General features: G+C 56.8%; 1 protein-coding gene across 1 annotated transcript in view; it reads right to left on the reverse strand.

Moving 5' to 3' along the window:
- CSPG4 (chondroitin sulfate proteoglycan 4) overlaps positions 1 to 18,887 on the reverse strand; it is a gene marked incomplete at both ends in the record, with an annotated part of 42,211 nt that extends 23,324 nt beyond the window's left edge. The window contains one exon of the mRNA XM_080693387.1: positions 18,788 to 18,887. Within this exon, the coding sequence (XP_080549513.1) occupies positions 18,788 to 18,887 (100 nt within the window). The remainder of the gene's footprint in view (positions 1 to 18,787) is intronic.
- Between the last annotated feature and the right edge of the window lie 6,971 nt (positions 18,888 to 25,858).

Consider the following 25,858-nt stretch of genomic DNA (forward strand, 5'->3'; position numbering starts at 1 on the left):
TGAGACTTAGTCTCAAAAGGTGTAGCTCAGGGTAGAATGCCCTGACTTTAATCTACGACACCCAAACCAAAACAGTAAAGCCCAGCACGTTGCTCTGAGGACAGTCATGGCAGAGGGTGGGGTACACGGTCCCGCAAGTTGGAGCCTCCACTGCGGTGGGGCTGGAGAGGCTCATGGCAGCTGGCAAAGCTGAGTGTTAGATTTTCAGGAATTCTGTGAGCCAGGTGATGTTGACCACAGCGAGAATATTTATATCATGGAAAGAGGTAAACATTACGATTCAGGGCTCCCCTTCCCCCCAGAAAGCCCGTTGGCTAAATATTGACCTGCTTGCCACCCACGAGGAAGGGAGCGCGTCTCCCTCCCCAGGGTGGGAGTGGGCCCACCCACACTCCCTTGCACCCAGGCTATCCATAAACTTGCTGGGGCATGTTCAAAGCCAGGGCTCTGGGCCAGCAGGAACGGAACGCAGGACATGGCTGGCCCTAACCACTCAACCACCTGCCCCGGCCCCCTCCCCAGAGGAGAAAGTCGCAGCTTGTTTGGCTAGAGTGGGAGGGCAGCAGGAAGCAGAGGTACTTTCCAGCAAGCTGGGGTCTGAATAGGCCCATTGAGGGGCTGGGCCCTGCTGTTTCCTGTGGGGCCTGGCGGGGAGGGGCTCACACTGGCTGCCTTGTGCAGGCCAGGCAGCACCCCCCTTGTCTTAACAGAGGCCTCTGAGGCCCTGCTGGCCAGAGCTTTGGAAACTCTGATGGCGGCATCTCTTCCCCCACCTCTGTTCTTTTCGGCCCCTCTTACCATCTCTGATGGGATACAGTGGCCATAACCTAGAATCCCTGTCTCAGAGGTCAGAGCTACTTGGAGGGAGGCTTCAAGTGGAAGGAGGAGGGTGCAGGACAAAGAAGGAATGAGCTAGGAGTCATTCCCAGAGGACTTCCTGGAGGAGGTGAGGGTGCCGCAGAGGAAGGAGAACAGAAGGTCTGTGAAGGGGAGAGGCCAGCAGGGGTACACAGCGCCTCCTGGGTGGAGCAGAGGCAGCTTCTTTCCTCTCATCCCCAGTGGCTCTGGAAGGCAGAGCAGCAGGGGCAGAGGCAGGCCCAGCAGCCTGACTGGGACAAGAGGCTGGGGGAGGTGGGAGGGGAAGAGACCTGCTTCCACTCTCTGGGGCCCAGAAGGTCCGTGATTCACCAGAACACTAGTCCAGGCTGGGGACAGTGGCACAAGCCTATAATCCCAGTACTTGGGAGGCTGAGACAGGAGGATCCCAGGCCAGCATCAAGAACTTGTGAGGTCCTCAGCAACTTAGTGAGACTCTGTTTCAAAATAGAGAAGAATGTAGCCGGGCGTGGTGGCGCAGGCTTGTAATCCCAGTATTCGGGAGGCTGAGACCGGAGGATCGCTGTTCGTGGACAGCCTCAGCTACTTAGTGAGGCCCTCCGCAACTCAGTGAGACCATTTCAAAATAAAGAATAAAAAATTGGGCAGGGGGTGTAGCTCGGAGGTCAAATGCCTCTGGGTTCCATCCCGACCCACAAAAAAATAAATAAATAAAAAATAGAGAAGAATAAAATAGGCCTGGGGGTGTAGCTCAGAGGTAGAATGCCCCTGGGTTCAATCCCCAGTGCTGGGGAAAAATAAATAAATAAATAAATAAAGAAAGAAAGAAAGAAAGAAAGAAGGAAAGAAAGAAAGAAAGAGGGACTGGGTGTATAACTTGGAGGTAGAACACCCTGGGTTCAATAGCAATGACGACAGGACATTCCAGTCCAGACTGGCAGCAGCTAGGCAGGCTGTCCTCTGAGCCAAAGGGGCCCACTCGGGCCTCGGTGATCCTGTTCTGTGGAGTGGGTGCTCCTTCCCACCCCTCTCCCTCCTGACTTGGGGACTGATCCTAGGGACCCCTCCCAGGTGTGGAGATGGTCCTTGGATGTGGGCGTGCGGAGGATGTGTGTGGGCTGCCCAGGTGGGCTGGTGCCAGGCCTCCATGAGTGGCAGAACGTCCCCCAGGGCCTGGGGGACGAGCAGACACACAGGACAGTTAGCTGCGCACATGGGCTTCTCTGCCTGGGGGAAGGACACAGGTGAGTGTCCAGGGCTGTGTGGATGTGCATTTGCGTGTGTGTGCAAGCGTGTGGGTGGGTGGCTGCCTGGGGTGTGTTTTTGGTTTGCGTAAGGCTATGTGTTTGCGTGTGCGCGCGTGTGGGCCGGGAGCTTCCAGGACAGAGCATGGATTGTGCCCGGGCCTGTCCTGCCCTTGGAGCCTGCCCGCTGTTACTTGGCTGGGCCTGGCTCTGTGAAAGAGGCCGAGTGTTCCTGGAGGGTTCCCGCCCCTCCTGCCCGGCGCCCGCGGAAAGGTCTGCTGAAGGTGGAGAAACCCTCAAGGCCTCCCACCCTTCCTCCCTGAACAGGGCTCTGCTGTCTGGGCCCCCGGGTGGGGCGGCTCCATCCATCTTCCTGAGACCTGGGGGCACAGAAAGAGCCTGTGTCCTGGCCTGCCTGCCGTCCCCTTCTCAGATGGGCAGATGAAGTGCAGGTCAGCCGGGCACCCTCTGGCAGGGCAGGGGATTGGCTGGCATCTCCTGGCTCCTGGGTCCCTGCTCCGAGGAAGCCCTAAGCGCGCGGTTTGCTTCTAATCATGATGCCCAACCATGTGCCTGTCAGCAGGTCCTCAGGGTGGGGCCGCGGCGGGGGTGGGGGGGCCTCTGCGCTAGGGGTCCCACCCCTCCTGCTGGCAGGGGCCAGGCTTCCAGCACAGACACTTTTCCAATATGACGGCGGCAGACTCTTGCTGCTTCTGCGTCCTCAGCTCCCAGGGGCAGCCAGTCCGTGTCTCTCCCTGTCTCTGTCCATACTCTCCAGGGTCTTTCCCTCTGGCCACTGCCGGCTGCCTGCCTCGCTGCGTTTTCCCCTGGGCTCTCCCTTCCTCTGCTCCATCCTCCTGGAACCAGGAGCTCCACCCCCACCTAAGATAGTCTGAAGAGCCAGGCCTGGGGCCTCCAGCTGTCGCTGCCCTAGGCTCCTGACTCCTGGGGTGCTGAGCTCCCCAGTATAGAGTCCTCTTTATACTTGAGCCCAAGCCGGCAGTGGGCTCTACTTCCCAGACAGGGGAGAAGCCATTGGACAGAGAGAAGCCCAGAAAGATCCTCTGGAGCAGCCATTCATCTGAGCCCTGCCTCCCCCATGCTCCCCCACAGCACCCCACGCCCTGGCAATGGACCCCTGTGCACCCACTTGCTGCCCCCCCCCCACAATCCCTGAGCCTGGGGGCAGCCGGGCGGGCCCCACAGCCCCGTGCTCATGGGCAGTGGCAGCGGGGACCCCGCTGAGGGTGGGGGTGGGGGCGGGCCACTAGGCAAGCGAGTGTGGCAGCAAGGAGGGGGAGTGCCACTTTGAGGGAAGAGGAGGTAAGAGGAGGATGGGAAGAGGAGGGGGCATCCTCGCCCATCACTGAGTCATTCCTTCATTCACAAAAATTATAATGGAGCAACAGGGATGGAAAAGAAGAGTCAGGAAGTCTGAGAGATCAACATAACAAGAAACCAAAGCCCGGAGCTAGGGGTGGTGGGCACGCTTGTGATTCCAGCATTTGGGAAGGTCGTGGTTCACGGACAGTCTCAGCTACTTAGTGAGGTCCTTTGCAACTCATGAGACCCTGTTTCAAAATAAAGAATAAAAAATAGAGATGGAGGTGGAGCTCGGAGGTAGAATGCCCCTGAGTTCTATACCCATGGTGGTGCACGCTTGCAATCCCCACACTTGGGAGGCAGAGACAGGAGGATCGCGCTCGCTGGCTTAGGAGACCCTGTTTCCAAATAAAAATGTAAAAATAGGTCTGGGAGTGTAGCCCGGAGGTAGAAGGGCTTCCAGGAACCCCAGTACCACCACCAAAAAAAAAAAAAAAAAAAAGAAAAAAAGAATAAAAAACAGGGCTTGGGAGTGTAGCTCAGAGTCCAGGGTTCCATCCCAGGGTACCGAAAAAGAGAGATAGACAGAGACAGAGAGAGACACAAAGAGAGAGAGAGAGAGAGAGAGAGAGAGAGAGAGAGAGAGAAAGAGGGAGAGAGGGAGAAAGAGAGAGAGAGAGAGACCCTTCCTCTGAAGACCTAGCAATGCAGATCAAAGCTGAGAAGGGAGACGAGAGGAGGAAAAGTAGAGATGTCCGAGGTGGAATGTTGGCCTGAGCCTGCTGCTATGGGTGGAGAGGGTAGGGACCAGCCAACTGGGAAGGGAGGGTCCTGCCTTGGGGGAAGCTGGACTTCTCCAGTGCAGCCCCTTGGGGCTTGGCACTGGGTGGCAGTCCTGGCTCCTGGTCTGGGCATCAGGGCGAGGCTGGGAGTGTCTCTGAGGGAGTCCAAGGGGGGTTGTGGGTGGAGTGCTCTGGGAGGTGGGGCAAGGGTGAAGTGCTGTTCTGTCTTTGGTGTGTGTGGGGTCCACCTGGGGCTGAATGCTGGCCTATGTGATAGCAGAAGTGGGTCCAGTGCCCCGCGCCAGTGCTGGGCCTTTTCTAAGTGATCTACCCAGCCCTCCTGCCCTTGAGCCAGATGCTGTCTCTGTGTATCTTGGAGGGAAATCCCTTCCTCTTTGGGTATTGGAGATTGAGCCCTGGAGTGTTCTACCTCCAAGTTCTACCCCCAGCCATTTTAATTTTTTTTTTTTTTTTGAAACAAGGTCTTGCTAAGTTGCGGAGGTTGGCCTTGAACCTGAACTTTAAATCCAAGTAATAGAAGCGGGGCGTGGTGGTACATGCTGTAATTTCAGTACATGGAAGGCTGATCACAGGTTCGCAGCCAGCTTCAGCTACTTAGTTAGGCCCTCCACAACTTAGAGACACCCTGTTTTCAAAATAAAGAATTAAAATATAGGGTTGGGAGTGTAGCTCAGAGGTAGAATGTCCCTGGGTTTAATCTCCAGTTCTGTAAAAAAAAAAAAATCCAACTATTAGTATTAGAGGCCCGTGCCCCCCCCTTCCCCAGGCAGGGAAACTCATAGGAGGCTGGTGTGTGTGTGTGTGTGTGTGTGTGTGTGTGTGTGTGTGTGTATGGATGATCCTCTGACTTACACCCTGAGGGTTCCGTACATGGCCCCGCCTATTCTTGAGGAGGGAGGAATGGCCAAGGTGCACCCAGGATTCAGAGTGGTCACAGTGGGTGGCATGTGGGCCCCCAGGGGTCAGTGTCCTGTGGACAACGTGGAGAGTAGTGTTGGGTGGTAAGGATACCCGGCACTGGCCACAGTTCAGCCTAGCTGTGGACAGGGTTGGACTGGAGGCCCCTGGCCACTAGGTCTGCATCTTTCCTGGCTCCCTGGGAGAGGAGGAGCTGCCTGGTGGGGCTGCTCAGGTGCTGGCCCTTCTGCAATCCCCTCCCTACCCAACCTCCATCAGCACCTCCTCAAGACCCCCAGGAGGCTCTACTACCCAACCCATGCCATCACCACCCCCAACTCTGTTACTCTGATGGTACTAAGAGGAATATTACAGGGGAGAGACTGCAAGTCAGGTTAGAGACAGCACAGCCCACCTAGGGGTGACACAGGCGCCACAGAGCCAAGTTGGACAGCTCAGTGCTGCCAGCGCTGCTGCCTGGGAACTGCCCACCCCTGCAGACCCACAGTACTCAGTTCAGCTGTCTAAACCTCTGGGTTCCTCAACCTGGGTCCATCCAGCAGCCTCTGCCTGCTGACCTCAAAGCCGCTGCGCACGACTGATTAGTTCAACTCTCACAGAACCTGAAACCGCAGCCATCTCCCAGGAGCCAAGACCCGTCCCTGGAGTGGGCTGGCCCATCGCTCCACCTTGAGCAAACACCATGGTGATCCCTCTCCCCACAACAACCCTCCAGCCCCGAGATGGATCGTACTCAGCATATCGAGATCACACTCAGCATACTTGACCTTCTGTTTGGTTCCTGGCCCTTTGCAAGGCCAAGGATGCCCGGGAAGGAAATGGTTTCTTCAGCCATCGCCTGAGCCCAGGACCCAGCTACTTGTCCACTAACCAAGTCCCTTGAATTACCCACGCCAAGGGGCAAATATTGGGGAACACTTCCAAATTAGGGCCCCTCTCTGGAAGCTGGGTGCCCCTGAAGAGAAAGCAAGGGATGGGTGGGTGGGTGGTAGCTGCTGCACTTGGCACAGAAGTGGGAAGGGGCAGAGCTGGTGCCCTGGGCTCCCTGCCCTGCATCCCAACCTCGGGGCTAAGTGGGGCACAGAGGAAGTGAGAGGGAAAATGAGAGGTTTTGAGGGAAGCGGCAGCCCAGAGCCCGCCCAGGCTGGAGGGCGGGGAGGGGAGGCAAGCCTCAATGGAGTCTTTGAGAAGCCCTGCTGCTCCCCAGGCCCAGGGGAGGAGGGTGGCCTCTGCGGTGGGGAGCTGGGCAGAGGTTTTCCCCTGCCTTATAATTTTCCTCCCTGTTTCTGGGGATGGGTGGATTTTCAGGACTTTCTCCACAGCCCCATTCCCTTCCTCCCAGGCCTTAGGGAATGTGGGATCCCCATCTCAGTGGCCCCTCTGGCAAGGAAGAGGAGGGGCTCACCTAGCATGGGGCCTGCCCAGCCCCCAGCCCTTGGGGGTTCCTGAGGCATCTTCCATTTTACAGATGGAAGAACTGAGGCCGGAGAGGGCCTCACGGGGAGGCAGGTAGTGCTGGTGCGTGAGCCCCTATGGGTGTGGCTCCCAAGCTGGGTGCTGTGGGTGAGAGGGCGTGTGCAACACAGAAGCGTGCACACACACACGCATGCTGGCTGTGTGTGAATTGGAAGTGGGACATCTGCTCTGCCTCCTGTGGGAAGAGGGTGTGAGAGCTGGCCCCCTGCCCGGGGAAGATACACTTTTTCCCTTCTGGTCCCCTGAGGCTCCCAGGGTCAGGCTTGGCCTTGAGGAGGTGGGGAGTGGTGTGAGGGGAGGCATCTGCTTTGGCTTCTCCTGGAGCCCCCGCAGGGACTGGGATCTGGGGCTGCTGGAAGTGCGGGAGGGACCTTGTAGGGGCTGGCTGGAGACATCCAGAAGCCAGGGTCAAGTGCCAGCCCTGCTCACTGGCAGGGATCTGGGCTCTCCTGGGCTAGGAGGCTCCCCCCAGGAGGTGAAGGGGCCTCCTCCAGGCAATCCAGAGCCAGGGGGCGATGGCTCATCTTTGTCCTCTGAGCTCCGCAGCTTTGGCGTGTGAAGGCCCCAAGGACAGGGCTGCTGGGGAGGTGGCTCAGGGCTCCCTCCCCTGGCAGGCTGGAATGGGAAACAGTGGCCTGGACCTGAAGCCTGGTGGCCCGGCTTGCACACCACAGGCCATGTGCTTGGAAAAGTCACCGCCATCTCATCCTTAGTTGCCCACCTGACACACAGGGAGGAAGGGTCTGACCATCTGCCCCCAACACACACACACAGCCCAGGCAGGGACCCCTGGCCCACACTCTCTGGCCTCAGTTTTCCCATCTGTGAAAGGGACCTGGAAGGGGAGGCTGACATGGACAGCCGAGCCCCAGGGGCTGGCAGAGGCAAATGGTTACTTGAGTCAACACAGCAGAGGAATCTCTGCTCAAATAGCCACAGGCTCAGCTGCAGCTCGAAGATTTTTTTTTCTTTTTTATTCTTTTTTAGTGTTAGGAATTAAATAACCTAGGGCCTTGTTCCACACACCCCCACCCCTTTTCTTTCCATCCTGGGAATGGAGCCCAAGGGCATTCTACCTTCAAGCTATACCTCCCACACTCAATTTTATTTTTTATTTGGAAACAGGGCCTCACATAGTTGCTGAGAGCCTAAGTTGCTGAGACTGGCTTTGAACCTGTGATCCACCTGTTTCAGCCTCGGATGTACTGGGATCACAGGTGTGTGCCATCATGCCTGGCTTAGGGCTTGTTCTTACTAAACATGCAGCCACTCCTGAGCTACACTCCCACAGGCTAGAAGCTCTTACGGACAGGACTGAGGGCCTGTAGCCCCTACCCAGGACGCCTGTGCATCCATGAGGCCCAGGAACATGCTGATGGAGGAAATACCATCATCTACGGGAATTAAAGGACCAAGTGGCATTTGGCCCCACGAGGGGCTTCCTATCAGGCAGCGCTGCATCACGCAGAAGACCTTTCCTTGACACTGGTGGAGTGTTAGGAGCAGGTGTGACCAGGAAGCCTCAGGGTCCTTGCTGGTGGCCCTTGGGCTCACAGAGTTCCCCACAGGCAGGCCTGCCTCCTGCTGGAATAGAGCCCTGCCTAGCACCCCTTCATCCTGCTGGCTCCTGGGTGCTGTGCCCTGCTCTCCAACCAGCCTCAGGCACAGCCTCTTTGTTGATACGTCCTTATCTCTGTCCCTAGCACCAATGCTCTGGGGCCCATGGCCAATGGCTAATGCCCCCTGAATATCTGGGCTAGGAACCCCCACAGCCTGCCCACTGCACTCCATCTATCTCTGACCTGATTACTGTGCAGTGAAGACTCTACCATCCAACAGTTGCTGGGCAGAAACTTGACAGTCAGCCTGGACCCTTCTTCCTCCCACAGCCAATGGACCTCCATCTCCTGTCCATCCTTCAAACTCATCTCCCTCTTCTCTGTACCATCCCTTGCCTGGCTTATGAATTTCCTGCCTCCTGTCACGGGTAGCAGCCACAGTTAAGCTAAACTTTGTTCCTCCGTCATCCTCCTGGAGCAGGAAGCCTTCAATGGCTCCCCACTGCCCTGGAGCACAGCCCCCAGCACAGCCCTGAAGGCCTGGGGTGCCCTCGCTCCTGCCCGCCAGGCTTTCCCATTCACCTCCCGGTGCCACAGGACCTTGGGCTTCTCTGTCCACACCTAGCAGGTCCCTTCTCGGGGCCGGGCCCCCTTGGACCTTCTGCCCAGAGAGCTCTTTTTTCCTTTTTCCTGACAGATGCCCTTGTGTCCCCATGGGGTCCCCCCCACCAGGCATTTTGTATTACTGTGAGTCTTGGGACAAGACCAGCCTTGTTAGGTGAAGGGAGATGGGAGAAAGGCGAGAGGCGCTGCTGCATTCCCCCAGGAGACCCTCCCAGCCCTCCTGGTCTCCCAGGGCCCCTGCTCAGAGGCTGGGGGGTGGGGGGAAAGGGACTGTCCCAGGCAGGCAGTGCCTTTCTAGGCCTGTGGTGACTGAGTCTGGTGCTTGTTTTGAAAGAAAATAGACTCAGAGCCCCTATTTATAGCCGAAGCTGTAGCCACAGACAGAGAGGACAGCTTGAGGCTGTGCAGGCTCCTGCTCTAGCCCGGCTGGGGGGGTTGGGGGGGGTGGGGCCATTCCCAGGCCCCTGCCTCCCCCCAGCCCCCAGGAAGTGCCTGTGGGATCCTGACATTCCCTGGGACAGGATATAGCCTATGCTTTGGGGCTGGGGAGGAGACCTGGGTGAGAGGGATGGAAAATTTCTCTGGGGATTGGTCCCTGGGGCCCAGAGTCCCATGTGGGAATGCGGAGAGGTGGGGTCTGTTGTGTCTGCTGAGAAGGCAGAGAAGGGCCAGGGCAGGACGTGGGGCGCCGCTGCGGAGGAAGCACCGCAGACCTCTACCAGCACCGGGAAAGATGACAGAAAGAGCAGGACCAGAGGGGAGGCAGACATGGAGAGCCAGAGATGGGAGGACAGATGGGAGGAAGGTGGAGGAGACGGAGACAGGGGTGGAGAAGGGCAAGATGGAGAAAGACGGAGGCAGAAAGAAGAGAAAGATGGAGATGGGGGAGTCAGAGTCAGAGCCAGAGCCAGGGATGAGAGAGGGCGGGATGGAGCCAGGGATGGGGAGCCAGGCAGGGATGAGGGGAGAGATCTGCAGCCCAGCTGACACTGTGAGCAGAAGGGAAAGAAACAGAAGCAAGAAGAAAGACTGAAACGGCGGGGGCGGGGCCTGTGCCCTAGAAAGCGTCCATGCTGTTCTGAACACAGTGGTTGAGTCTGAGCTGGACGCAGCAAGGACAGGAATCGGGAGTCTCTGTGGTCCTCAGCCTAGAAGTCAGCCGTGCACACCTATCCCCAGGACCTGGAGACCCTCTGTCCCTGCTGGAAGCCATGAAATACTGCAGGCCGAGCCCATGCACATGGATGTCATCACCAAGATCGGCTTAGGTTTTTTTGTTTTGTTTTGTTTTTGGTACTAGGGATTGAACCTAGGGGTGTTCTACCTCCCAGCCACACCCCTCCCACTCTTTATTTAGAAATAGGGTTTTAAGTTGCTGAGGCTGGCCTTGAACCTGTGATCCTCCTATCTCAGCCTCCCAAATACGGGAATTATGGGCATGTATCACCTTGCCCAGCTACTAGCAAGATCCTTAAAAGACTGTCCTGGATAGAGGGGGCGGGGCAGGACCCTGGGGGACTCAGTAGGAGTTCCCCAGGCCTGGGGAGGGTGCACGCTGAGACCACGGTGGGACTCACACCTGCCTCAGCTCCCTTCACACTCCTTGCTTGGCTGTGTTTATTAGGGGCTGTGAGGTGACTGCAGCCTGGGGCATGTGTCATGGAGCTGGAGCCACCGGTGACTCAGACAGTTAAAAAAAGGAGCAGCCTGGAGCACTGACTCATTGGGCTTGAAGGGCTGGGTGGGTCCGGTGGGTACGGGATGGGGTGGTCTGGGTTTATTTTTGGCAGGGCGGGGCTGGGGCCAGGAGGTGGAATATGGGAACCGGGGGTGGAGCAGAGCTGCTGTTCTCATCCCAGGAGCCTTGGGGCCCTGTGCCAGCTCAGGCACGCGGATGCCAACACCACGGGGCTCTGGTAGGCCGGGCTGCCTCTTTGCCCATTACAGGACCAGCCCACCCTGCCCTATGGCCCAGGACAAAAGGGTTGTTCTCTCCGGAGAGAAGGAACGTCTGCTGGCCTATTCCTGAGCGGCTGGAGCTCAGACTTGTAGAGCAGACCTAGGAGACTAGAGGCCCCGCTCAGTGGCCCTGAGAGGGACAGGGGCCTGCCAAGGCCACACAGCAAGGCCAGGCATCTCAACTCACCACAGGACAAGCACTGCTCTGGCCCCTAGAGTATCGCCCCTGCCCCAGGGCTGCCAGAAGTTGGAGGAACAGGCCCCGCCTGCGTACCAACCCCTGGCGGGGGTCCAGATGTGGTGACTGGGAGAACATGGGCCCCAGATGCCAGGAGGTGGAAACTTGGCCAGGCACAGATGCCTGGATTCCATGAGCGCACATCCGGGGAGTTGGCCAGACCCTGGTTGTACATGCAGAAGTTACTTCCATGGGGCTGAAGGCAGAGGTGTCCACAGAGGGGATCCCAACTTGGGGGCCTGGGCTCTGGCCACTCCTTTATCCAGTGCCCCTCCAGGCATCACTACCCTGGGCTGCTCACCCACTCTGTAGTCATTTTCTGAGGCTCTTCCCCCACCTGCCACTGGTCTCCTGCATACACCAACCTCGGGCATCACCAACACCCCAGAGAGGCTCCCTCACCTCCCTCAGCCTGGACCGCTGCTCCTCGTGATGCAGCCACTGCTATGCATGTATCACAAGTCATGTTAACAGCCTCATGGTAGCTTTGGAAGTTGAGTCATCTCAGTCACCAGGCCCTGGCCAGAGTCTAGATAAGTACCCAAATCTAGATCGGTAGCCACCGCTACGCATGTATCACAAGTCATGTTAACAGCCTCATGGTAGCTTTGGAAGTTGAGTCATCTCAGTCACCAGGCCCTGGCCAGAGTCTAGATAAGTACCCAAATCTAGATCGGTACCTAGAAGGGACCTCCAAGAGATTGGCAGAGAGCAGAGACAGACAGGTCCAGCCCCCCACCCCGGCTCATAAGCCATCCTGGTGTGCATCCTCTTCTTCCCAGCGCTGCCCCTGCCCAGGGTCTGCGCTCCAGTTGGTCACCTGCTCAGCATCCACTGACTGGCCGCCTCCGCCCTCCAGCGCCATCACCCCTTGGAGACTGGCCCTGGGGGAGCAGAGTGGGCCTCAGACGTGGAATGCTGCCCCCATTTCTGAAGGGTGTGGACAGCGGTTGGCTGTTACTGTCCTGGAGAGCCCGCCGCCCCCGTGCATACCAGTGGGTCTCACGCAGACCCTCTTGCTGGGCCACCTCCTCAGTCCCTGCCTTGCAGCCTTTCCTAAAGACCCCAGACAGGAGCGCCCATATTGCTGGGCAGCCCCACCCAGGAAGAATATGGTAGAAACAATGGGAACATCAAGGGTACACAGGGGCTTTTATTTTGGGCCAGGAATCTTGCTTAAGCCTCAATATCTGTAAGAGATGGGAGTTATCTCTGAGCTATACCCCTAGCTCGCTCTATCTATCTATCTATCTATCTATCTATCTATCTATCTATCTATCTATCTTCTATCTATATCCACTTATGGAAGCCGGGCGTGGTGGCACGCCTTGTAATCCCAGCATTTGGGAGGCTGAGACCGGAAGATCGTGGTTCATGGACATTCTCGGATACTTAGTGAGGCCCTATGCAACTCAGTGAGACCCTGTTTCAAAAATAAAGAATAAAAAATAGCGCTGGGTGTGTAGCTCAGAGGTGGAATGCTCCTGGGTTCCATCCCCAGTACCACACACAAAAAAGAAAAAAAAAATCTACTTATAGTACTGAGGATTGAACCCCAAGCATTCTACCTCTGAGTTACACTCCCAGCCCTGTTTCATTATTTTGTTTTGAGACTGGGTCTTGCTAGGTTGCAGACAGTCTGAGATGCTGAGGCTGTACTTGAAGTTGTGATCCTTCTGTCTCAGCCTCCCAAATACTGGGATGATAGGCGCATGTCACCACACCCAGCATTGATCTCCAGTTTAGAGAAGACAGAGGCTTTGCACAGAGGGCAGGGCTGGAGCCCAACCTGAAGCTCTCTGGCTCCCTCCAGGTCCGTGTGCCTGGTCTCTGGCCTCCCTGCAGAGGTTCCCTGGGGGATCTGAGCATGTAGAGTGGGAGGGTGGGTCTGAGTCAGGACAAGACTGGAGCTCACTCCTAGCTGCCTGAGACTCCCAAAAAGGGTGATTTGTTCCTCCCGGATCAGGGCTGGGAGTGTGAGTGTATATGTGCTCCGAGGCCTAGCTGGCTGGCCTCCAGCTGCAGGAGAGTCGGCCTGGCCCCAGCTGCTCTGTGTGAGTGAAGGGGCCGGGGAGGGGCTGGTGTCGTGGGAATCAGCATCCCGGGCCCACTGATATTTATAGCTGCCCCCTCCTGAAATGTGGGCCGGGAAGGGGTTGCTTTTAGGTGGGAACGGAAGTTGGTCTGCTCTCCCCAGTTCCTTCTAGGTCCCCAGAGAGCAGACTGGTCCAGGCCAGAGGCCCTGCCCTGTCTGTGGAGCCAGGGGCTGTATGTCCTGGGCTGAGGGTTCCCCCTAGGGCTGCTGGCTCGGGGGTGGGACACTCTCCTTGCCAGAGCCTGTTGAACAGAGCTGCGTGTATGTGTGTGCATGCATGCGCACCTGCTGGGCATCAGATTGATGAAAGTCATGGACCAGGGGGCAGAGGGCAGAAGGTGGCGAGGACTGAGGGCAGGGATCCAGGAGAGAAGCAGGTCACAAATCTTAGAGCCATTTATGGTTTGCAAAGGGCTCCCAGGAGCTGGGTGTGGTAGCACTCGACTGTAGTCCCAGTACTTGAGAGGCCGAGACAGGAAGATTGCAGGCCAGCCTCAGCAACTTAGCAAGATCCTGTTGTTTTTTTTTTTAAAAAAAGGGGGCAGATGCTGGGCGTGGTGGCGCAGGCTTGTAATCCCAGTACTTGGGAGGCTGAGACAGGAGGATCTCAGGTTTGAGACCAGCCTCATCTACTTAGTGAGGTCTCCGCACTCACTAAGCCACGTGGGGATTTTCAGACTTCCTGGGGGTACGTATACCAGAACCCACCTGGAAGCAGGGGTGCCACCCCCACTCACACACACAGCTGCTCCCTGAACCTGTTAACTGACTGAGTCTTATATAAGATGTATTTTGTTTTGTTTTGTTCTTGATTGTGGCAGGGAGTGCTAGAGATTGAACCCAGGGACATTCTACCTCTAAGCTACCCCCCCAGCCCTTTTTATTTTTTTATTTTGAAATAGTCTTCCTAAGTTACTGAGGCTATCCTTGAATCTGCAATCTTCTCATTTCAGCCTAAGTACCAGGATTACAGGCATGTACCACTACACTTGGCTTAAGATACGGTTTTAATATGGCTTAAAAAAAATTTTTTTTAACTTCCTGGCTTTCAAAGAATTGTCATCAAGATTGACAGCAAGGTTCCTTGGGATGCATCCCTCTGCACCCTAAGAGGATGCACTGTGTGACTTGGGGCCAGCGGCTTTCTCTCTAGAGCCTTGTTCTGAGCTGGGGTGGGGGCTGGGGTGGGGGCTTTTCTTTCTTTTATAGTGCTGGGGATTGAACCTAGGGGTGTTCTACCTTTGACCTACACTCCCAGTTGTTTTTGTTTTTTGCGGGTCTGGGGATGGAACCCAGGGGCATTCGACCTCCAAGCTACACCCCCGGCCCTATTTTTTTATTCTTTATTTTGAAACAGGGTCTAAGTCATGGAGGGTCTCACTAAGTAGCTGAGGCTGTACGTGAACCATGATCCTCCTGTCTCAGCCTCCTGAATGCTGGCATTATAAGTGTGCGCCACCCCGCCCGGCTTTCCTATTTTATTTTGAAACAGGGTCTCACTAAGTTGCTGAGGCCTCGAACCTTGCGATTTTCCTGTCTCAGCCTCCTAAATATAGAGCCACTGTGCCCGCCCGGCTGGGGGATTTCTGCAGTAAAGGCCAGGGTGGGAGGCAGCCTCGCTGACGGGCACCGTGAGCGTTAAGCCACGGGAGAGGGAGATGCACACAATGAAATGTTTAAGCCCGAGCCATGGCTGGCAGCCTGGCTAATGCACACCAAAATTGGCGGGCTGGCTTCTCCGCAGGCTGTGAGCCGGCAGGGCGTGGGTAGGCGCTGAATGAGAGGGAGGAACGGTCGTTCAACAAGACAGGCAGTGTCCCTGGCCAGGCCCACCCACACCTCACCACCAGCCACACTGACAGCAGCCCCTTGCGGCTGAGACAAACGTGGCTCTGGGCGCCACCCTAGCTGGGGGCTGGGAGGCCTTTTGAAGGAGTTTGTTTCTGTTGTGAGAAGGGGCAGAAGTAGGGTTTGGAGAGGCGGGAGGCACTTGCTGGGGGACAGGACGGAGCTCTGGACTGCGCAGGGAGCTGTCTTCCTCTGCTGGGGGGCCCGAGTCCCCCAGAGGTGGGAGCCGACCTGGAATGCTCTGGGAAGACGGTTGGGGTGGGAAAGGACCCCATGGCCTGTGTGTCAAACAGAGCGACCTGAGGTGGCCCTGACCTCCCTGAGCCCTGGCTGCATCTGTGCAATGGGAACGTTCGTGGCCTGCGGTCCTACTGTGAGGTGCTGGTGTGCACCAAGGGTGGCCCCGGAGGTCAGAGCTCAGAGAGGAGATGGCACCCTTCTCTGCAGTCTTTGGGGGTAAGGAGCCTCCTGAGAGAGGAAGAGCTTGGAACCTCTCTCACCCCAGAGAGGATCCATTCCCACATTACACACACCCGCTCTGGAATGATGGTAACAGCCAGTTTGAAAGTGGAGTGGATGCCTGAAGCTTGGCCAGAGCCGTCACCCTAGGAAGCTCCAGAGCCGGACATCTGGGGCCAGAGGAGGGCTGCGTGGGGCCAGAGGCAGCGACAGGGCCCAGGGACCAGGCGAGGAGAGGCTGGAGCCCCAGAGTCATGGCTGCCTGTTCACCTGCAACTGGCCCTGCAGCCCTGAGCTCCCCTCCTCCCTCCCAAGGCACCGCCCAGCCAGGTCCAGGTAGGAAAACTAGAGATCCATCTGCTCCTGGTCCCAGCCACCACCTTGTCCAGGTTAGTAAGGGGTTGGTGAAAGCTGCCATGGCCCCGTCGGCATGCACCCACAGCTGTGCACGCCAGTGCGAATGGCCGGCAGGGCTGTTTCCAACTCCCCCTCCCCTGCCCGCCCCTCCTGGGCAGCACGCCCAGTTCCCAGACACAGTCTATATATTTTCTCTGTGAGCTGCACACGCGCCCCTCCTTCCTGCCACCAGCCCCTGGGCCCACCTGGCGTGGCTGCCCTCCCCCAAGGCCCCCCAGGCGGCAGTGCTCTAAGGCCTAGCTTTCAGCCCCGGCTGGCAGACGTCGGGAGGGGGATCAGTGATACTTGGTTCTGGGACAGTTTTTCTAGAGTCAGAGGTCCCTGCCCGAGTGGCTCCAGTTTATCCCCAGCACCACTGGTCTCCCAGCCATCCATCCTCAGAGACAGCAGGATCCACCCTCCACCCTGGTTCCATTTCTTTCTTATTTCCTTCCCTCCCTGTGCGGCACTGGGGACTGAACCCAAGGACCTTCTTCCTCTGAGTTATACATGGTACTAGGGATTGAGCCCAGGGACATTCTACCTTTGAGCTACATCCCTAGTCCTTTTTAAATTTTTTATTTGAAACAGGATTTCGCTGACTTGCTAAGGGCCTCACCAAGTTGCTGAGGCTGGCCTCAAACCAGCAATCTTCCTGTCTCAGTCTCCCAAATACTGGGATTACAGGTGTTGTGTGTCACTGTGCCCGGCTGGTTCAGTTTCTTGCACCTGGTACCTCTGGGGCCTGCTCTGCAACACCATCCATTTAGAGTTCTGATCCAGTGCCGCCAGCCAGGCCCTAGGTGTGGGTCACGCCTCAACTCCTCACATCCAGCTTCTCGCAGCCAGGGGAGTCCTGTGTGCTCTCCCTACTCTGACTCCCAGGTTTTCCTCCCACTGTGGAAGGCCATCTCCCAGCCTCTCTGCCTGTCCTGCAGATACTGGCTCACCTCTACTTCCCCGGTACTTGTCCCTCTGCTGAGGCCTCCCATCGGACCCACAAGGGACGGGACACCCATTTATCACCCATCTGTTGCTGTGAGCAGGTTTGGGGGACCTCCTGGGCAGCTAGGGTTTTCTGTGGGACCCAGAACACTCGGCTGCCTCTCTGGGGCTCAGTTTCCCTCTTTGTGCAGTTGGAAGGTCGGCCCAGATGGTTTCCAAGGATGCTCAGCTCCCAGTCCCATAACCTGGGTGCTCTGAAATGCCGAAGTGCAGGGGAGCCTCCCGGGAGGCGCAGAGCGAAGCCCTTTCAGGTAGGGGCCAGACCAGGATGGGAGCAGGGCCAGGCAGGCGGACAGACCTGGGTTGGTGGGAGGACACTGCCCCCCCACTCCCCATGTTCACAGCCTTCTTAAAGACAGGGATCGGTTTAAGATTATAAAACCCCACAGGCACCATGCTACTCTGCCCTAAAGCTTTCACTGGGTCCCCACTGCCAACCGGGCACAGGCTGTGGGCTTCATGTCACCATTTAAGGCTTCAATGCCCCAGTCCGATGGCTCTCCCTGGCCTGTGCTCAAAATGTTCCTTCCAAGGTCAACACCCCTCTACTCATACCTACCTCAGCGCCCAGGCGTCCCTCGGTCCCACCCCAGCTTGCTCCCGCGGCTCTCTCTTCTCTCCTTTTCACTGGGATCTTTGCTTACACAGCTGGGAATTACTGCTCCTGTTTCAATCTTGCCTCCTGAATGAGGCTGAGCCCAACCTGTCCACCCTGGGCACCCTCACGGCCTGGGGAGCCCCGCCCCCTGTGGTGCTAAGATGGTGTCTGAGAAAGGCTCTCAGCTGAAGCCCTGGGGATGGGGTGCAGGGCCTCTCCCTGAGCCCGAGGCTGGACGAGCTGACCTCCCCAGGCACGTGCATGTCCCCTTCTCATGTCTCGGGAGGCCTACCTGTTACCTAGGCCCTGAGATATAGGGGACTGGGTCCCTGGTGCAGGAACGAGGAGCCTGGGGTTCCAGTGCTGACTCACCCCAATGAAGGGGGTCCTCCCCTGACTCATTTCCCTTCTGAGCACCTCGTGATGCCCTCCTTTAAACTGGCTTCCCCATCCGATGGGGAGAAGGGTGTGGCGGGGCCCTTGGAAGGAAGAGTCCGGCCCTTCCTCTGCTCAGAGTTGCTTTTGGGACCCGTCCTAAAGATGTAGGCTGAAGCACTGATTCATACTTGGGTAGTAATGACTGATGGGCCCCGGGGCCATGGTTCCTATGGCATAACTAGACCATGCCTTCACTGGAAGAAGAATGCTGTAATGTTGGGATTCCTGGCACTGTGACAGGGAGGGAAGGTGGCCCAGCACCTTCCAGGAGGCAAACTGATTCGGTGGTGGGACCAGGCACAGTGCTAGGGACAGGAAGGTGTGGCTCAGGCTTAGTTGCCTGGGGATGTCTGAGGGGCTAGCCCTGCCTTAACAGGCTGAAGAGTGGGTGGTCCTTCTCGTCTCCAGCCAGGCCGTCTCAGTGTGGGCAGAGGAAGGAGCCAAAGATGGAGCCAGAGGCCACCTGGGAGCAAAGGGGGCGCGGGAGGCCTGTCGGGGACACACGGGGGGGTGGGTGGGCAGGATCCTTCTGCACCTCCCACCCCAGGGCAGTCCCCACTCCTGGTGTGTGGCATTGAGGCCCAGGTGCCGCTTCTTACGGTCACTGGGGATGAATGTGATAACCCCAACGCAGCCAGGAGGGCACTGGGGTGGTCCCGTGGGGTGGCTTGGACAAAGGGGAGGGCAGTGCCACACCCTGGGCAATGTGACTCTGGGACCCTCTGGTCCTCAGGTTGGGCGGCCTGAGATAACCAGAGCTGGGTAAGCCTGGGTCAAAAGCTTTCTCCTGGGCACCGCGCGTCCACCTGGGGGAAGGAACCTTGGAGGCCCTCGCCTGTCTGGAGAAGCACAGTCCCTTGACTCCTGGACTGAGAGCCACTTCGGGCCCTTCTAGTTCTTTTCCCTGCCGGAAGAACCTCTCGCAGCCCCCGGCCAGGCTGGGTCGGGGTCTCAAGCCCCCACTCACCTGCAGACGCGGGTTTGGCCAGCAGAGCCAAGGTCAGGGCCAGGGCCAGGGCCAGTGCCGGGGCCGGGGCCGCAGGCGGAGGCCGCCAGCCAGGGCGCATCGCGGCGGCTGGACGGCAGGACTTGCGGAGCGGGAGGGAGCCGGGAGCCGAGCGGCAGTGGAGAGCGGCGGGGCGCGGCAGGGCTGGGGCTCCGCCGGTTCTTAACTCCGGGGGCGGGGCAGGCGCCGACCCGCGCTCGAGTTTCGGGCGGGCAGGCAGGCGGGGGCTCCCTCCGTCTGCCCCCACCCTCAGACTTCTTAAAGGGCCCGTGCTGGGTTCTGGCTCCCAGGCTGGGGTGAGGGGACCCTTACCTCTGGGTGAAATCCAGGCTCCACTCTGGAGATGTGGGACAAAGTCCCAGAAAGGCCTAGTCCCCCTAAGCCCTGAGCCTAGGACCTATGAAGACCCCCTTTTGGAGGGGGCACGAGCAGGGCCAGCCCCTCACTTCTCTCCCTCTCTGTGCTACTCCAGGTTTAGAAGGAAATATGCCCATTACCCACTCCGTGCTTTACCACTGGGGCCCCCTCAGGACTCCATTCCCGAAGAGATTGCCCTGTAAGGCTCTGCAGGGCTCAGATCGCTGGCCCTGCCACCTTGACTTTCTCTGCTCCCCAAGAGCCTCAGTGTCCCTGTTTATAAAGGAGAGATGTCAGGACTCCCCGCAAGGCAGAAGAACACTCAATCTTGTGGTCTTTGACCTTAAAATAACCGGGAAAGGGGGGTAGGACCACGGCTTCCCTAATCTTGAGGACACTGACTGGAGCTGGAAGTGGTTCTTACAAAGCCCCAGGTGGAGAGTCAGTCCCTGGCTGCTTGGGGCCAGGAGCCTGTGCCTTCTGACCTCAGAATCCGGGTGTTTCCCCCAGCCTGCGGGGCTGTCTCCTGGAATTCTGGCCCTGGATTTAGCTCCTACCTAACTGCTTCAGGCTGGGGCCTTCCCCCTGGCTCCCTCCCAGGCAACAATTTTTGCTAAGTCCCGAGCTTGAGTTGGAGAAAGGGCAGTATTACTGTGGGGTTTGCAGTGCGTCTGAGAGGCCCCAGCGCCCCTGTTGCCTGGTTCCTCTCTCCTGGTTCCTCTCTTCTGCATGGGGCTGGTGCTCTCCCTCCCTCGCCTACCAGGATCCCTCAATCACACCTGACCCGCTCAGTCACAGCCCACCTTTCTCCCTCTTCCCAGCCCCTCCCTGTGGCCAGTGACAGCCCTGCAAGGGCTTGCAGTGCGTCCATCTTGCAGAGAAAAAAACCCAGGCTGAGAGCGATTACCGGAGGACCAGCAAAACTTTGCAGCTGCTAAGAGGCAAAGGCAGGTTTTTGAGCCCAAGCCGATGCTCTTACCACACAGCATGGCGTGAGGGTATCAGGTCCCTGTAGCTGAGTACTGGTCTTGGATCCAGACAGACCAGGGTTCGAATCCTAGCTCTCCTTACTGTCTGACCTTGAATAAGTCCTTTCACTTCTCTGTGTCTATGTTTCCTCATTTGTAAAATTGGGGTCTGGTGAGTAAACACTTCAGTGGACATCACTCAACAGTGCTTGCTCTTTCTCCTACACACACACACACGTGTGTTTCGTGGTTTAAATACAACTCGACACACATCCCTTCCTTTGGTAGAGTGTTAGCTGTGAACCTTGAACTTTCCCCTCTAGAAGTAGCTGCGTGTAGTATGAGTTCACTAAATCCCTGCTCAGGCCGACTGGGAAGCCAGTTGTTGCCGATCTGTGGGGATTTTGGCAGCCTTGGAACTCTCATCCGGGTGCCCTTGGAGGCCTGGGGTGGGGGCTCTGCCCAGCTGGCCTCTGTGGCAATAAAGCCATTGATTCCACAGCTTGCCCCTTGTTTTTCCTTTTCCTGAGTCAGCGAGACACCTGGTCCTCGTTAGGGACTAATGACCGTCTAAGCAAGGGTCCAGGGCAGGCGGCGGGGGTGGGGGAGCCACTCAGAAGACGGAGGAAAAGAGCTTTCTTTTCAGGAATGAAAAACAGAGAAGGCTTTTGCTTTTTTATGAATTAAAAACTTAGATGAAGCTGCCTACTGGCCCCATGACTCCCGTCTTTTCCCATCTTCTCTGAACTCCACCCAGATTTATCCACCACCATCAAGAGTCGTTTGTTGGTCTGGGGCGCCTCCAGACAGGACACTGCTGCCCACAGCTGAGATTCATGTTGTTAGGATGAGCTCAGAGCCTCCTGCTGTCTGGTTGCTAGCTGGGCAGAGACACACAGGCTAATAATAATAATAATACCGCCAGTACTGTAATAATAACCCAGGTCATACACCTCTGCCAGGTCTTCTTAGTTTATAAAAAGTTTACCTGGGCCCTGGGAATTGGGAGAGTGTTCCTGTTTACAGATGAGGAACCTGGGTCTCTCAGTAAAAAGAGGGATGTGAGGAGCAGGGCGTGGGGGCGCGTGTCTGTAATCCCAGTACTTGGGAGGCTGAGACAGGACGATGGCAGGTTTACCTAGCGAGATTCTGTTTCAAAATAAAAATGAAACAGGGCTGAAGGTATAGCTCAGAGGTAGAACACCCAGTACCACAAATAAATAAATTTAATTAAATAGGGAAGGGGGCTGTGGTTTGAAAGTAGACTGTCACTGGGTTCAATTCCCAGTGTCACACACACACACACACACACACACACACACACACACACACACACACGAGGGCTTCTGCGCAGGTGAGCTTAGTCCTCATTTAGCCATAGCCTGGGTCTTGAAGCCAGCAGTGTTGCGAGCAGTATCATGCACACAGGCTGGCATAAAAGTTAAGGTGCCCTGTGGCTTCGGAAGTTATCTCTGAATGCCGCTCACTGTCTGGGAAGGAGGCTGTCAGGCGGGGGCAGCACCCGATCCTTCCTCCCTGTCCTCTCCGTAGCCTTCTCTGCAAGCGCGGGCCTCCTGTCTGCTGCCAATCTTTGCTGTGGCCTTCCTGGGCTTGGGCTGATGGGGCACTGCTTGCGAGCATCCCTGTGAGCCCCTGCTACACAGGCGGGTGGATTCTCACCTTCCCTCAGGAAGCCTCCCTCCCTCCCAGCCCTCCTTCCCACACTGACTTTTCTTTCCAAAGACCCTGGAGTACCGAACTCTGTGTCCTCCTGGTTCTGCCTGGGGCCTGACTAGCTGGGTCAAGAGTTGTGACCCAGTGACTCTTCCCCAGCTAAGCACAGGACAGGGTGCATGGGGGAAAGGAGACAGAATACACCGGAAGGAAGAAGATAGAAGCTTCCGCTCAGAGTGAAAGAGGATTCATGTTCCCAGAAGCTGCAATGACGTGGCTGTGGACTTCCTCAGTTTCTCCAAGTGTTCTGGGAGAAGGAGACAACACCCCCTTCCCCGCCGGCGTCCAGCCAGGCTTGCTGGCCAGGTGCTTCTGGTCAGTCCTTCTCACCCCCGGTGCTCCTTGGACTGAGCGTGCCCACCCTGGCGGTGGGGTGGCGCAACCTTGCCCTCAGCCAGGGTGTTGCACCCTGACCACCCGGGCCCCACCCAAGGAGCCTGCTGGTAAATGTAGTGCTTCTGCCCTACATGGGGAGGTGCCCAAGGAGAGGAGTGCTCCAGCAGCCCAGGGCCTGTCCTCAGGGACTTGGCCTTCTGCCATGAAGGACACAGATCCTAGGCCCCCGCTGTGCCTGGAACGTGGGCTGGAGGGGCCGGTCCTTGGCTTTGCAGTCTCCTGACCAGGAGCTCCTCGGTAGCCGGCCCCAGGCCTGGGCCTCTGATCTGGGGCCTCTGAGAGGAGGGTCTTGCTCCGGCTTCTGGCTCAGGCATCAGCGGGACTCCTCCAAGTGCCGGCAGCCAGGCTTGGGCGGGAGGAGCAGTTAGTACCAACAATTACACAATTCAGAAGCTGAAAAGTTGTCTTTGCCGCCTTCCGAAGCAGACAGGGGACCCGGAGGCCAGCGGAGGCTTTGCCCGGCTGAGGGGGGCAGGCCCGCCCAAGCGTCCTGAGGACTGGGCGGGGGCTGGGGAGGGCGGGGGACCCTCTCAGGGCCTCTGTTCCACAAGAGCGGTCTCTCCCCTGCCACAAGACGTCCACAAAAACCTGTGGCTTTTCAGTGGCTGTGACCAGCTGGCCACAGCTGACTCCCCTGGGGTTGTGCTATTTCTAAATATTAGTTCATGCTGTTAACCCTTGCCATGCTGCCCCAGTGGACAGCTGCCTGCAGAGACAGCTCTGGGAGGGGGACTGAATGCCAGCTTTATGGGAGGGCTTGCTCAGGGGCTGGCCCAGGGCCCCCAAGAGGAGGAGAAGGACCTGCTCGGGACAGGGACCGAGGCCTGCCGCGGGCCTCAGGAGATGTGGGTCTGAGCTGGCATCTGGGCAGGGCAGTGGAAAGAATGTGGGGTGAGAAGCCAGAAGTCGGGGCCTGCCAAGCCTTTTCTGTGGCCTCGGACAAGTCACCTATCTGTGCCTTTTCCCGTCTATAGTGTAGAGCTGCGGTGCTGGGGCTTCGTGGACCGTGAAGGGCAGTGGCTGGTGGCTCTGCTGATGGCCAGAGTTCACACCAGGGTCTCACTCTCGGCATTACTCTCAGGAGTCCCTTGAAGGAGGTGATAATCAAGAGACTCCTGGAGCAAGCTGGTGGAGCTGCTTTTAGCTGGGCTGAAGCTTTTGTGGAGTTTCCACCCTGCACAAGAATATATAGCTTGAGCCTGGCACAGTGGCCCACACCTGTAATCCCCGTGCTTGGGAGGCTGAGACAGGATGATCACGGTTTTGAGGCCAGCCTCAGCAGCTTAGTGAGACTCTCAGCAACCTAACAAGACCTTGTTTCAAAATGAAAAAAAAAAAAAAAAAAAAAAAAAAGGCTGGGGCATAGCTCAGAGGTAGAATACCCCTGGGTTCAATCCCCAGTACAACAAACAAACAAACAAAATTAAAAAAATTTTAAAAGCTTGGATTTCAGCCCCTCCTGGCCCTGTTTGTCAGTTGTCCTTGTACACTGAAAGCCTCTGAGGCAGCCAGCCTGTGAGATGGCCCTTGGTACTCCCCACCGGCTGCCCTCTCTATCCTTTAGCACCCGGCCTTGATGGACAGGGACGGCTATGTCACCACAGGGCATTCCAGAAGTGATGGTATAACTCCAAGACAAGGTCACGGAGGATACAGTGGCTTTGGCTTCCCTCCTCCTCCTCCTCCTCCTCCTCCTCCTCCTCCTCCTCCTCCCCCTCCTCCTCCTCCTCTTCCTGCTACTGGGGATTGAACACAGGGGCATTCTACCTCCCAGCTACATCCCCGGTCCTTTTATTCCTTTATTTCAAAACAGGGTCTCACTAAGTTGCTGGGGCTGTCCTCAAACGTGCGGTCCTCGTAGCTCGGTCTCCCAAGTCCTGGGATGCCAAGTGTGCACCACCACGCCTGGCTCTGGTTTTTGAACTCCTATTACTCTGGCATAATTTTTCAGTGCTTCTTTCTCTTTTATGACACTTCCATTTGGGGCAGGTCCAGCCCAGTTATTTTGTAGAGTGACTCTTGACTGGAGTTCCACTTCTTCTTGAGCGGGCTGGGATGGTGCGCCCTTGGTGGCAGGCCCCAGGAGGGGGGCCGCGCCCTCCTCGGCGCACCCGCCGCGAGGCGCCCACACCAGTGCCCTGGTGAGACGGTCCTTGCATCAGTTGGCTAAGGTGGTGCCCCTCGGGCTCCTCCCCTGTAAAGTTGCTGTTTTTCCCGTTTGGATTAATAAGATTTGCCAACATTGAAAGGTCAGGCCGAGGATGAAGAGCCAGAGGAAAGTCTGTGAAGGGGTGGCCAAAACCAGGGAAGGAGAACATTCTGGAACCAGGAAGAGTTGCTGGGTGAAGGGAGTAGTCAGTCTTTTTGGCCCAGCACCGTCAAGAGGCCAGTCTAGAGGAGGATGAGTGTCCGTTGCTGGGCATAGTGGCACATGCCTGTAGTCCGGGTACTGGGGATGCTAATATAGGTGGATTGCAGGTTCAAGGCCAGCCCTAGTAATTTAGCGAGATCTTTAAGCCGAGCGCGGCAGTGCACGCTTGTATTCCCAGTACTTGGGAGGCTGAGAAGGATTGCAGGTTTGTGGCCAGCCTCAGCTACTTAGTGAGGCCCTCCGCAACTTAGTGAGACCCTGTTTTAAAATAAAGAATAAAAGCTGGGTGTGGTGGCACAAGCTTGTAATCCCAGCACTCAGGAGGCTGAGACCGGAGGATCGTGGTTCGCGGACAGCCTCAGCTACTTAGTGAGGCCCTCTGCAACTCAGTGAGACCCAGTTTCAAAAATAAAGAATAAAAAATAGGGCAGGGGGTGTAGCTTCGGAGGTCGAATGCCCCTGAGTTCCATCCCCAGACCCCCCCCCAAAAAAAAAATCAAAATAAAGAGTAAAAAATAGGGCTGGATGTAGAGCTCAGAGGTAGAATGCCCTTGGTTCAGTTCTCAGTACCGCAAAAATAAATAAATAAATAAATAAATAAATAAATAAATATAAAAGAGACTCTAAGCCACTTAGTGGGACCCTGTTTCAAGAAAATAAAATAAAAATAGAGCTGGGGGTATAGCTCAGAGGTAGAATGGTACTTTTTTTTTTTTTAATCCCTAGTGTCAAATGAAAAAAAAAAAAAGAGAGAAAAAAAAGAAAAAGTGTCTGTGGTGCAGCTGCTGCATGCCAGTTAGTGGGAATCTTGTCAGGTCTAGCTTGGGCGGCACCCGTAGCCCAAAGTCAACTTGTGAGTCAAGTGCACAAGGGAAGCCGGGCATAATGGGACGTGCCCATAATTCTAGTATGTGGGAGGCTGAGACAGAAGGATCACAGGTTTGAGGCTAACCTAAGGAACTTAGTGAGACTGAAAAGAAAAAGGACTGGGGGTGTGGCTTGGAGGTAGAATACTCTGGGTTCAATCCCCAATTCTAAAAAGAAAAAAATGAAGCCAGGGCGTGGTGGCACACACTTATAATCCCAGCATTTGGGAGGCTGAGACGGGAGGATTGCAGTTCATGGCCAGCCTCGGCTACTTAGTAAGGCCCTTTGCAGCTCAGTGAGACCCTGTTTCAAAATAAAGAATGAAGCCGGGCGTGGTGG

This window comes from Muscardinus avellanarius (genome assembly GCF_963383645.1).
Source record: "Muscardinus avellanarius genome assembly, chromosome: 3".
Lineage (NCBI taxonomy): Eukaryota > Metazoa > Chordata > Mammalia > Rodentia > Gliridae > Muscardinus > Muscardinus avellanarius.